Source organism: Rhea pennata, chromosome 1 (genome assembly GCF_028389875.1).
Source record: "Rhea pennata isolate bPtePen1 chromosome 1, bPtePen1.pri, whole genome shotgun sequence".
Lineage (NCBI taxonomy): Eukaryota > Metazoa > Chordata > Aves > Rheiformes > Rheidae > Rhea > Rhea pennata.
This window is the reverse complement of record NC_084663.1, coordinates 117,923,243-117,936,458: the sequence shown is the minus strand read 5'-3', so window position 1 is coordinate 117,936,458 and position 13,216 is coordinate 117,923,243. Positions and strand designations below refer to the sequence as shown.

The window sequence follows — 13,216 nt, the reverse complement described above, 5'->3', positions numbered from 1 at the left end:
ATATTGCCGAGAGTGTTTAACTACTGCGGAAAAACATAGGAAAAAATGCACCAGCTGGTCAGTTACTGGGCAGTAAATGTTGGGTAACGAACCAGCAATGGCAGGGCAGTAGGCTACCTTGGGTTTACTGCAGGCAAGGGCCAGTGCTAGGGGAGTGAGCAGAGTGCAGTGAACATGCCTTGTACATCTTTGTGTACCTTGTTAGTATCACTGGACACCTGGTTAACGTACGTCCAAATTGGATTATCTGGTGGAAAAATTGAATGCTCAGCAAAGGATCATACCTGAAACATCTAACATGTCTGCAGTTACTCAGAGTAACAAACAGATTTTCCATAAAGGCACAGAAGGAGCGAGGTTTGCCAGGGAGTTGACAGAAGTGGTGTGTCTGGAGAGATTTCCTGGTGGCAGTCAGTCTGCGTTCGGTAGTACGCCGTGGTGGCGTTGTTTGGCACTCTGACTTTGAAGGGCATCTGGATTTCAATCTATGTATCATTCATTGTGTCCAGTGGATGTCATATGTGCTTAACAGCCAGTCTCATTCACATGTCTCCCAGAACCTCATGCCTATGGTTAAGTTGGGTCTGATGACCAACACTGATTCTGTCGGTAATTACAGACACCGCACTAAAACATTCAGCATAATATCCTGTCTACCATGATGTTCCTGCTGTCTGGAAAGAAGGCTTTAGCTGGACAGTGCGTAAGAGAAACAACAAAAAATATAATTACTGATGAGTCTACTCTAAGTTAAGCCGTGACTACCATCACCATTATTCTTCCTCACTGCAGCAATATTTTTAACTGAGGAGAAAGAAACTATCCTGCAGTGTGTCTTGTTCCTATTTTAGGATCTTTCTAGATTATATTTTTAATGTTCTGGAAGAGGTTGGTGTGCTACAATGCTGTACTTTAACAATCGCTCTAATGCCCGAATGTGGTAAAAGCCTTTACCAAAGGATGGTGGCTAGAGAGGAAACCACTGTTCAGATTGCTTTTATCGTCAGACTTAATTATCTAGAGCCCTATGGGCTGCCATGTGATAGTGCTGACTGTAAAAAGCTAAGGATGTGCCTACATCTTTGCAGGATCAGGTCTGTGGATGCACATTTTAAAACACAGCAAACAGTGTCTTCTTAGAAAACTTAGACCAGTTGCTGTTTCTCTGGAGATAGGAAATGAGAGAAAAAGAATGTGCAAAATACTATTATTTTATATCTGAGACATTTGGTAAGTAGGAAAATATTACTGTTTTGTGTGTATAATAGGCTATCCCTATTGTTAGCTAAAAAAATACTTTTTACAAGTGAGATGATAGCTGGTTTTCAAGCATTTGCATTTCCTATCTTGGCAGTAACATAGAATCACTATACTTTAATTCATTTTTGCTTACAAGACTGTACAATTTTTTTCACTAAAGATAGTTTGTTCACGTCAGTGAAGAATGTGAAAGAGTATATTTTCTTCTCATCCTTCACTACAGACAAAAATAATTGGATTTATTTTAACTCAGTGGTATAAAACAATAGTTACCACTTTATTAACTGGACACAATGAAACATGGCTTATTTTCTACCCAACTAGAGCTGGAGCCAAACCAAAGCCCTGAATACAAACAACCCTGAAATGTAGAGGTGTTTGGATCAGGTTCCAAAAAGGTTCAAAGGTGGCGGGCTTCCACTGAACCCAAGCATCAGGTCTGATCAGTCCCTCCAGCCTTTGGCAAAGTCTGGACAGACACTGCGTTTTCCTGGGTATAATCCACCTTCTGGGTTGCACACTGGGTTAAAAACCTCCATTCCAAGCCTGGGAAGAGGAGGGTGGCAGAGCCCTAACCCGGCACCGTGCCGGGGAAGAGGAGGCTGAACGGCGACAGAAAGGTTTTCTGCCCCGTTCCGGGAGAAGGGGCTCTGCTGCATCAAGCTCTCTTTGCTCTATCCACACGCAAGCATAATCTGCTGCTTTGGGGCAGAAAACTTGTAGATTAAACACACAAAAATGCGGCCAGGATGCTCGGCAGCTGTGAGCCAGTGAATCTCCAGTCAGACACTGGGACCCGCAGGTCTGTAGCTGCTGGTGGGTGCTAGTGCCTCAAACACGTTGGCTCCACGAGATCCGAGTGAATGATTTTGAGAGCAAGCAACAGAAGAGTTTACTCATCTTGTCACACTATTAAAACAGAAAAAAATAGAACTAATTTAATCCAGCTTAATTACAGCAGTGCTCACTTATAAAACAGTACTGAATATCCACAGGAATTTCAGTAGCTTCAGCAGACAGAGTAAGAACCCCAATGGCCTTGTACCTTTCCTTAGCTCCTGTTTTACCTGACACTGTCAATGTGAATATGAAAGGAGTTTAGGGATGCTTTGAAAAAGTAAACTGAAAGGAAGGTAACTCGAGCCATTTCTTTTCCCGCACCTCGAGGCCGTGGGGCACACTGCTGCCTCTGCTGCCGTCCCTCGGGGCCAGCAGCAGTGCTGAGCACCGAAGGAGCACGCACGTACGAGGAACGCTCGAGGTGCACAGGAATGGGGGCTGCCAAGACACTTTGTTCCTGTCAGATCCCGCTTTCAGATCCCGCGCTCCAACGGGATGGCCGCAGGCCAAGCTGCATGCTCCGCAGTCTCCTGAAGTCTATAAAACTGCATTTCCCTCCCATTAAGAGGGAAACCGCTTTCATGTTGTGTTGCTGTAAAAGTAGCAGAAAAGCTAATGTTGTCTCTACATACTTTCTTTAATATTCTTTGTAAAAATATCTGCCTGACCTCACTGACACAGTATTTAAAAAGGGTAAGAAAAAAAAAATCCAAAGGACCCCAAACCCCTTGGTTTAGCCTAACAGACTGGATGTCCTATTTATTCTATCAAAATCCCAAACATTGCATTAACAGTCCAGCCCGGCAACCCAAGGGGAAAACCCTACTATCCTCGCCTTTCCTCTGCTAGTACCTGCAGCCGATATTTGATAAAACTGAACCGTGGGGAGCTCTTGGGAGGGAAGGAGCACGCTTGTGAGCCCGCAAGGCGAGCAGAAACTCCGGTTTGGCTCCCTGAGTTCCGAGCCAGCTTCACCTTTACGATAGCTTAATGGTTAGCTGTCTTTGATAAAGTTAATTCTGCTTTGTAAAAGTGAAGTGTCAGAACCTCATGGCCTAGTTATCAGCTCAGTAGAGCCCCGCCAGTTTCCACCAGCGGATGATTTGGCCCAATAGATGAAATCAGCATGGAAAGAATATGGCAGATTTTCAAATCGACTAATCTGTCTGGGGAAAAAATGGAAGAGTAGACGATAAAAACTTCCAAAACCTTTTTCCCGTTAGCAGTAGTAAAAACCTGCAAATTTTCCTGTCCCTTCTTCCTGTGGTTGCTGTTACTGGTTTTGTGCCTCTGTGTTGTGAAAGGCTGTTTCATGGTGCTACTCCTTATTTCAGGGAACGATGGCATATGGAGGCACTGCTTGTTAAACACCTCCCTGCCACTCTTTTTCATCATTCAGCATGCTAGTCTTCTAAAAAGGGGAAGCCTGGTTTTGTGGTTATAGTGCTAAACTGGGAGGCAAGCGTCTGCCACAGGTTCACTGTCTGACCACTGGCAAGTCACCTCATTTTTCTGTAATTCAGTTTTCCACCTATAAAATAGGAATAATAATAGTCCTGTGCCTTTCAGGGGTGAATTGAGGATAACTTGCCTGCTCTTTAAGCAAGGTGTTTAGAGGGTAACTTCAAAGTAAAGCTAATAAACATGAAAATACAAGTCACCCTAGCAAAGCTCTGCCTGTGCATTTATAGTGGCTTGGCAAAACCATTTGTAACATTTTTCTGACACAGTCTTCACTTTTATACTGCAGACCTGCAAGCAAAGCAGGTTCCGTGCTACCTGCAGTAGTCAGCAAGGGAGAAAAGGTTAAGTAGTTCTTTTGAAGAACTTTTGGAGCTACATCTGAGGTGACAATGAACGGACGTTCCCCTTGATACCGGAGCAATTTTCACTTGTCCCACGGCTTTCAGGTGTGCTGATCCCCCCACGAATGCCCTGGCCGTGGCAGCTGGCAGAGCTGCTCTAAAGCAGCGAGGAGGGAGCTGGCCTGGGCTAATTCGCCCTGCTCGCTGCCGACGAGCGAGTTTGCTGAAGGTGAGCTCAGGTCTGCCTGCCCTGCCCAATACCGTGCCAGCTAGACGTACGTACAGTGCCTGCGCTAGGTGCAGAGGAAAGCTAATTCTGGCCTCGCTAGCCTTAATACGCCCTTGCTCTGTTGACTCCAGAGGAGCTATTTACCTGTGCAAGAGGCTGCAAGTATGTGGGGACTGCGCTGCCAGGCTGCTTGGTGTCATGCCAGGCAGACAAAACACCAGATCCCAGGAGGGCAGCATCTGGCAGGTAGGAGGAGAAAGTAGTGTATAAGGAGGTCAAACTTCACATGGGTGCACTGACTTAACAGCAGAAAATGCCCGAACTGAATTTGAAGTTAGGAATAAATTACACTGGGTGGAGGGGGGTAGGGATTTGGATCGATCGGATCCTTGGCTCCACAGGCCCTTTACTTCAGCCTGCCGAAGCTTAAAATACTTCAAATGCATGAGGTATTTTACATATGTACACATTTGGTGTGACTCTGTGTGTTTGTGTTCAACTCCAGCGTCATGAGTCGAAGGCTTGAAACAGCATCCAGATTTGCACTGCTGACGAATGAAGCATTTCCTCTTGACTAACCAGAATTTCAGATAAAAGTCTTTTTCATCTTTCGTCTCCCTCCCCTTCTTTGGAAGCCCTAATGGGTCTCTTTAATGGTGAAACCACTACTGTAAAATATGTCTTTTTATATTTTAATTTTTTTCTTCTTGGGATAATTTATAGCGTAGTGTGGAATCTGAAACAGTTCAAGTGGTGCCAAAGGGCCTGGCAACAGGAAGAAAAGCCGAGCCACTGTGATTTGGAACCATAATACAAGTTATAAAATTTAATTTTAGAAATGTAGCTATTGGGAACTGCTTTTAAATGTACATTTTCCTTTTAGTATATAAAATGTTTCTCTGTTTTGGTTAAGCTGTTAGGGTGGTGTGAAAGAGTGCTCTGTAGAGTAGGGGACATGCAGAGCGAGCTTTTCCAAGATGATTTGCTGCTTATTCACTGATATACAAAGTTGGCAGCCGGATGTGTGTAGATGTTTATGTATTTAATGCTATGGGAATATGTGGAATAGGTCTTTGTGGATTAGTTCAGTGAATTTTGTGTCAGTCCACTTCACTGCAGTAGCTGTGAATTCAGAGAGAACTCACCACAGGAACAGCAATGGCCACCTCTGCAGGGGGAGGAAGGAAATGCAAAGAAACCAACAGACGGCAACTGTTTGTGACAAGTAAATTGAAATTAGGAGCAGACAGACACCAAACTGTGGTATGAACAGAAACTGCAGATAACACTGCCTTCTTCAATGAAATAGGTAGAAATAAAGATGTCAACTTGTTTGACACCTGGGGTAGAGGTTTGACATACATTCACTTGAGGGTAATATTGTCCTTCCTAGAAGAAGAAAGGGGAAGGGATAAACCACAAAAATTCACAAGGCAGCTGATTTCTTGGAACAAATAGAAAGTGCAGAAATGAGATTGTGTTTGTGGTAAAAAAAAGAGGGAAGATGACATCCAGTGCTCCACAAGAAAGTTCCCAAGTGGAAGGTACCAAAATGACTTTTTGGAGCTAGGGATCCTAGTGCATTGACTAAATACAAGTGGGGTCAGTGAGTTTCCTCACAGCCTCATTGCAGTGAATATCTTGCCCTCCATTTGGAGAGGGCTTCTTTAAAGGATAATTTGTTTTCGAGAGGTGGTCCACTTTTGGTCTTTCAGCTTAAACCAATGAATGAAGGCCCAGTTCCACTGATCTTTCAGGAGAGAAGTCCCCTTGGGAAAAAAAGTATCAAGGGAAATTTTGATTGCATCTTGTTGGGAACCAGGCTGAAACATCCCATTCCAAACATTTCACGGTCTGCTAGGGAAGTTTCCATTTTGACCCTAAAACATGGTGTCAGCAGACTGCCAGGATAAGATAACCTGGTGGTGAAGGGTATCTCATGAGACTGGAAACTACAGGATGCAAAAGTGCTTTGCAAAGTGGTGACAATAGGTTAACTTTTAAGAAGTATTAGTAGAGGCAGAAAGAGAGGATTTAAAATTTGTACTTTCATGGTGCCTACTGGAGAGCAAGATGGAGAGTAGATGAGACATCCTTCCTGTATGTTGTGTATGCAGTCTTTGTGGTTTCTGAGTAGCATGACATTAATGACAGGGATACTCAGAAAGGATCCCAGAGCACAGGCAATAGTCAGAAGTTCGTTGCCGTATCCCTTGCACACTGCTCATTGCTGTTAGTTAGGGCTTATCTTGAAAACCGTCCTACCTGTAATGAGAGATGATTCTGCCAGTCACCCGAATCTGGACATGCTCTGGAGGTGCTGGGCTGGGTCCGTGCCTTTCCAGAGCCTTGTCCATCCCTTGACACTCCATGAGGCCATAGCACCAGAGCTTCAAGAGGAACCATGCTCCGAGGGCTGCCCTCAGGGAGTGTCAGACTAACTCCCACATGGCAGTGGCTAAGATAACTGCACTGGCCCATACTGCAAGATCAGCGTTTGTTCTCCTACTGTAGGGTGTATGATGGGACCTCATTTTTTTGGTAACTCCAAATGCCACTAAAGGAGACTTCATTTTCCCACTGTTGTAGTTCTACCAGTTTCTGGTGTTTTTCTCCAACTTCTGTCTGTAAAGTCATTGCTGAAGGATCAAAAAATTTAACTTGTTTAGGTATGTTATTTTATAGCATTGTAGTACTTTCCTAGTTACAACACGTTATCAGAATCTGGGATTGAATTTTTGATGAGTTTTTCCAGTGCAGGTGTAGCACAGGGCCTGCTGAAAAGTTTTCATCTTTCATCCATCTGGCCAGACATTCCCTCTTTTTAAAAAGTATTTCTTCACCCAGTATGATGTATAAGGAAGCACTGCAATATTCAGTGGATCTGTTTTTCTAGAGTAGGCCATGTCCTGTAGAAGGTGGACTCCCCTGTGATATGGTTACAATGCATGACCTGTTTGTATCTTATAGAGCGATCACTTCTGTTTAATTTAAGACATCCACTAGCTGGTTAGGTACCTTGCCAGTGGATCAGGGGTAAAAAAAAGTAGTCAACCAACTTCATATGTCAGTGAGATTTTCTCGTCTTTTTCCCCCCCCTCCCACAATAGGACATCGTCAGAAAATAGATGAGCAGACAAAGCCCGGGAGCTTGTCCTTTTCAGAGCGCCTGAGTGAACTGGAGCAGTTGCGTCGTACGGCCATGAGGGTCAGCCCACATCACCCAGCCCCCACACCTAACCCACGAGCTTCCTTGAACCACACCACTGCTTTTAACCCTCAGCCTCAGAGTCAGATTCAGGGTAAGTACCTGAACATCTCCCCTCCGCTCGCCCAGCATTGCCCATGCGGTCTGCAGAGCTTGGTGTCTCTGTAGCGCTCGCCCCCTCACCTCCCGCTTCTCCTAGGCTCTTGCGACAGCCCCGGGATGCGTGGAAGTTAGGGCAGCAGCTAAGGTGGTAGCACGGCAGGCAAAGCTGGCCAAGTAGAGTGTCAATGTTGGCCTTTACAGTTTGCAAAAGTAACCATAATTATGGCAGCGTAGGAAGATGAGTGTGGGAAAGTCACACAAGCAGGTTTTCTTTGCTTCCCTTGTACTATCTGGGGAGGTGGGAGGAGTGAAAGGAGAGGCTTCGTAGGAGATACTTGCATTTTTATAAAGCTAACAGCTTTTAAGAGATATGCCATTTCTCATCTTTGCATTGTCAGTACAGTTCGTGGTGTTAACCTCAAATATGTCAAAACTGTAATGCTTCAAGTCTTCATTTTCGTGCAAGGATACCATATTCCAGAATCTTTTTATGTGTATAGGAATATTTCCTGATGGATATTCATCAGTTAATTGTGTGCTTAAATGAGAATGAAATACTGTTTTATTTTTTCAAAGGAAGGCAATAGCAAAGAAAACATTTCAAAGAGTCTTACCCACTGAAAGTGGCCGCTTAGAGCTAAGAGCTAAAGATGGATGGGCTGGTTTGAACATATTTCTATTGCCAGTGGTTATCTGATGGGTTTTGTTTAAATGAAAACCTGCAAAACAGTAACTTGTGAGTCTGATTTCCTCCAGGGCTCAGGCTCAGATGGTGTTAATGAAACCAAGCAATTTTTGAAAAGCATGGGAAATAATTCAACATGTTGTCCTAAATGACACTGCAAAAAGAGACAGGCCAGAAAGGTGGAAGGACCACACAGGTCCTTTTCTTCCTGGAACAGGGCCAGTGAGCTCAGGCAAAGGATCTCATTCTACATCTCCTACAGCCCTTGACAGTCACCTCACTTAGTTTGCTGATTTGTAGAGTAAACCAAGTGGGATTTCTCCTGTGCACAGATCTGTTCCTATAAAAGAAAATGCATGTATTATTATGGCTACTCAGCAGCGACGTGGGTGGAGGTGTTAGTCGCAGACTTGCATTCTTCAGCTTCTTTGGAACACTATATGCTTAGCGGAGTATCAGGTTTAACGTCAAGTGTCCCTCTTTCGTTGCTCTGTTTTCAAGTTCTCCAGTTGTACAACTTCAGAGCGACAGGCCTTTCGCACTCAGCTAGAGCTGCTCTCTCCAGAAATATATTCAGTACGTTGCTCTGCTTTGCATTTTACCAACAGGATTTTAATGCATTTCACCTGAGAATGTAGCTCAGAAAATGATAGCAATTGAACTGCTAATGTTTTCTCCTTGATGCTCTCTTTTTAAACTGTCAGACGGCTTTCTTCGAGTTCCCCTTTTCCTCTGCCTCTGAAATTCACACATTAGCCCAATAACAAACAGACTGAGCAACTTGTTGAGGCTTGCAGTCACTATCAGTGAAATAAGTTTAAAACTGAAGTCTCCCTCATCTAGGTTTTTTTCTGCTACAGTTGTCTTTTAATTTACAGGGCACATCTTCTTAGAGTCATGCTGTCACAGCAGGATAAAATGGCTACGACTGGTGCCGTAACCTTCTCTTCAGGGTTTGGGGACTGATCTCCTGTGTGATTTCTAGGGAGTCAGGATATTTTCTTTTTTTTTTTTTTACTTATATAAATATAATTACTTTTCAGAATGCAGGCCTCCAAAATGAAATGCTTCTGACATGTTCTGTAGTATTGCTGTACTGATGTGTACACACCTGCATGCTGAAACGCTTCTTTTATTAAATCGCTGTCCCTGAAGAGAGCATAGGGTGCTTTTTATATAGACAGAAGACTTAAAAAACCCATACGTTGCTAGCTTCTAAACACCAGCATTAAACTTTGCTTTAACTCACACCGGTATGAATCACAGGCTACTCCTCTATTCGTCCAAGTCTAATTATCCTTTTTTAAAAAAACAAAACTAACTCAAAATAGACATCTCAGACTAGTTCTTGAATTTAAAGGGGCAGGTTGCCATGCCACTAAACCACTGTTTATTTGTTGAGGTTTTAATCTATAAAAGGATTGAGGTTAATTTTAACTTCCTATTTTACCAGGTCTTGAATATGAACATAAAGCTGCTTGTGTCATGGATACAAGTCCAAGCAAGTTAAGAGACCATAAATTGCTATAATCGAGTTTTATGCTTCTTTCATATCACAAGGAGGGATAAAGTACACCTGTTCATTTAAAAGATCTAACTATAACCAATTCACAGACATAAGGGGAACAGAAGGGGAGAAAAAGCTTCTACCATCTCACACATGTTTGAAGCTGAAAGATTACTTTGTGCAAGTACCAAGCATATAATGTCAAAGGATTTGACCTACCCTTACAAGAGCAAGGAAATTCAGCTAAAGTTCGAAACCCAGCTAACACTTCAACCTTAACTCACCCCTGTCTTTGTACAGAGAGGAGAAGAAAATAGCGCTGTGCTTTGGACTGTTATTTATGAAAGTTTAGGTAGGACCTTTGGTGAGCATTTATATTTATATATGTAAAATATAAACGTATGTATCTATATATTATGGTTGAGTTTCTTCTAATATCGGTCTCAACTAGAAAATAGATACATAATTTGTGACTTTAGAATGGTCAGTGTTAACCAGTGTAGGTAGTTCCATGATTCAGGAGTTTTACAAATGTACATTTATATGGTTTCCTTCTAATACAGTTTTCTTTCAGGGCAAATAGGAATATTTTAAATGCAGAAATAATCAGTCCAAGAAGGTATTGCTGGGGAGGCAGTACTGTAGTTAGTAAATAGCATAAATAATTTGTAATTGGTAGGGATAGGAATATCATCAAAAAAAATGCATAAAGTTAAATAACTTCATTCTTTTCTTCAGATTAACCAAAATAATGTTTCCAATTGATGATTTATTAATTACTCAGAGATTAGAAAAATAAAATAAAGCTATTTGTCCTGTGTAGGGAAAACAAATAATCATTATAATCCCTTTAAGCTACATGCTTCTGGTTCTGTTTACAATTTTACAGCCTTAAAAATATCTTCAGTGTGCTCACTCACTTTTTTTTTTTTTTTTTTTTTTTTTTTGGTAACCTTATATGTTAAGTTTCAGCCAGGGCCAGGTTTTTATGACCAAGTCTAAAATCCCTGGAAACAAGGGTCTGTAATAAAATTGCTGACAGATCTTTAACCAAAGCAGCAAAATTAGCAGCTATAGCAAAATAACAGAGATCATGTAAAGATCAGCTCTTTGAATTAGTAAGAAATATAAAGACTGAGAGATTATTTTGTTACAAGCCAGCCTTTTGTCTTCTTCCAGGTGCAATGCGCTTTGTTTAAGAGACATTTCAAGGTCTTTGCTATCACAATCTTGTTCCGCCGAAAACAGCCCAAGTTTATCTGGGTTCCCATGAACCGGTGAAACACAGTAGTGGAGTCAAGGGCGGTGTTTAAGCACAGGGAATTAAAATGGCTTTGTTCTTGCTACAACTGTATCCTACCCCAAATTTTAATATTTCCACTTTTAAATTGTCTTAATAGGCCGTAGGCTAATAGAGTTGGAAGCATTTGTAGGGCAGCGTTTCAAAACAACCTGGCAGAGCGGTGCGGGGCTTAAGCACAGCTGCGATTCAACCTCGGTGGTTTGTGGCCGGGCGATGCAGTTTTGGGGCGCTTTGGAGAGTCTTAATTGACATCTGCAGAACTTCCTGCCAAAGGAGAGCCACGGGCTCGCGGGAGGAGAACGCCGGCTCTTTCCATCCCGTAACCCGCCCGGTGCCTCCGTTTCCGTGCTCTCATCGGAGGAGCCTTCGTCTCCCTCCCTTTCTCTTGGCGTACGTTTTCTTCAGCTCCGCGTGCTTGCGGGGAGTACGTGGCGCTTTCGTGGCATGCCGTCGTGTTGCCGCTAGATTAACCACCCGACCTTTCCAGCCCCCAAATACGCTCGCCGACGCGTCCGGCGAGCGCTGCTGGAGCTGGCGTGGCTCCTGTCGGTGTTATCCTGACCTTCCCCCTGCCTTGCCAAGCTAGTGGCAGGAGCACACCGGTGGGCAGCAGGGCTCCCGAGCCCGGGAATACAATTTCCACACCAGGAGCTCCACACCAGGAGCTGACTCGCCTGTGCTTTATTGGCAGCCAGGGAAGATCCCTTTGGACAGGGTGCCCCCAAGGCACCCGGCTCGCGAGGTTGAGCAGCCAAGGTGCAGAACAAGGGCTGGCAGCCAGCGGGGGTGCTAGGAGCAGGGAGTCTTCCTCACCTTCCTCTCACCCCTCTTTCAGCACCTGCAGCCACCAGGTTGTCCCTCCGCTTTCTCCTCCCTCCCCAGGGCCCTTGCCTGGATGAGGATAAGGCAAGGAGGAGGCCAGGAAAAAAAAAAAAAAGAGAGGTGAAGTCGCCCCGAAGCCGTGGGCCCAGCAAGCTTGCATGCCAGAGCCACTGGGAGGTCACAGGAAGTTTGCTGAAATAGTGGTGTTTTCACAAAATATTTTGCAAACCAAATCTGTTTAGCTGGATGGTTTCCAACTGGCTCTATCAAAAGGCAATTTTATGGGGAGAAATGTCTTTTTTACTGAGAGTATAATATGTTTCTTTGATTCACGTGTATTGCTCAGCAGATAATACTTTAGATATTGCCATGGATAACCTCAGCAGTTTTTAAAGGGGACAGTATTATTAGTAGCAGTCTCGCCATGCTATTTATTTTTTGTGTCACAAACTAGCTCTCATAAAAAAAGATGAGCATACTAGTATGTGAATCAGATTAGCATACTTAAAACAATTCTTCTTTCATTCAACCTAACAGAATCCCACTCTGGGGAAAAAACACTCCTCTTTCATACTAACATAATATATGTAAACCTCATATTTCAGGGTGTCCAAATCCATCCTGCAGCTCTGTGGGCACAAATGATACCAGTTTTCCCCAGAGTTACTTGTATAGACCAAACTGGAATATGTTTTAGGAAGTTTGCTCTAAAGCATAAACTAAGATGGAGCATTAGAAATGTCACCTTTTCCATTTGCAGAAGCCCAGAAGTCATCTATAAAATTGTGTGGCATTTCTGGCCAAGCAAGGCTTTTTATTTTGCTGCAAAACTGACACCCTCCATATTTGTACCATAGAGAAAGTTTTGGAGGCAATAGAATATACAATAATGGAAAAGAAAAAGACAGCTTGTAAATGCCAGTATGAGGAAGATATATGCAAGATGTTCATAATATAACTAAATAATCCTCTGCTTCATATTGTCCATTCTTTCTTGGCCCCAGCTCTTCACATTGTTTTTTACTTAATCGTGTGTGGAATTAGGCTCCTTGCAGCTAAATGCACATCTTTCATTTGTTTTGTAAAGTTCTTAACATCATTGGGATCCTGTCCAAATATTAACTTTGACAGGGATAAAATTTTGTTACCATGCTAAGTTATCTCTGCCAAGGCTTTGCTTATCTCAAAGGCTCTTTCTACCATGGCACGAGAGGGGTTGATGTACCCAGAAGTAGTCCAGAAATAAGAGTCATCCTATGGAATTCCCTCTATTTGATATTAGAAGTTTTTGTTCAGTCATCACCTTCTCTCTTGCCATCTCAACTGCCAGAAACAGATGACCCGGTTTATCATTTTTAGATACAGTAGATGGGGTACTGTATTAATAGCAATACAGAACATTTTAGAAAAATCTTATCTGAGGTCTGGATAAAGTACTGGTCAGCCTATGCTCAG

General features: G+C 43.1%; 1 protein-coding gene across 2 annotated transcripts in view; it reads left to right on the top strand.

The window, feature by feature from the left end:
- Positions 1-13,216, top strand: part of RUNX1 (RUNX family transcription factor 1) — a 72,428-nt gene that overhangs the window by 33,141 nt on the left and 26,071 nt on the right. Inside the window, exon 4 of one of the 2 annotated variants that reach the window (XM_062573506.1) lies at positions 7,245-7,436. The exons of the other annotated variant lie outside the window; for it this stretch is intronic. Within the exon in view, the coding sequence (XP_062429490.1) occupies positions 7,245-7,436 (192 nt within the window). The remainder of the gene's footprint in view (positions 1-7,244; positions 7,437-13,216) is intronic. 2 annotated transcript variants of the gene reach the window in all.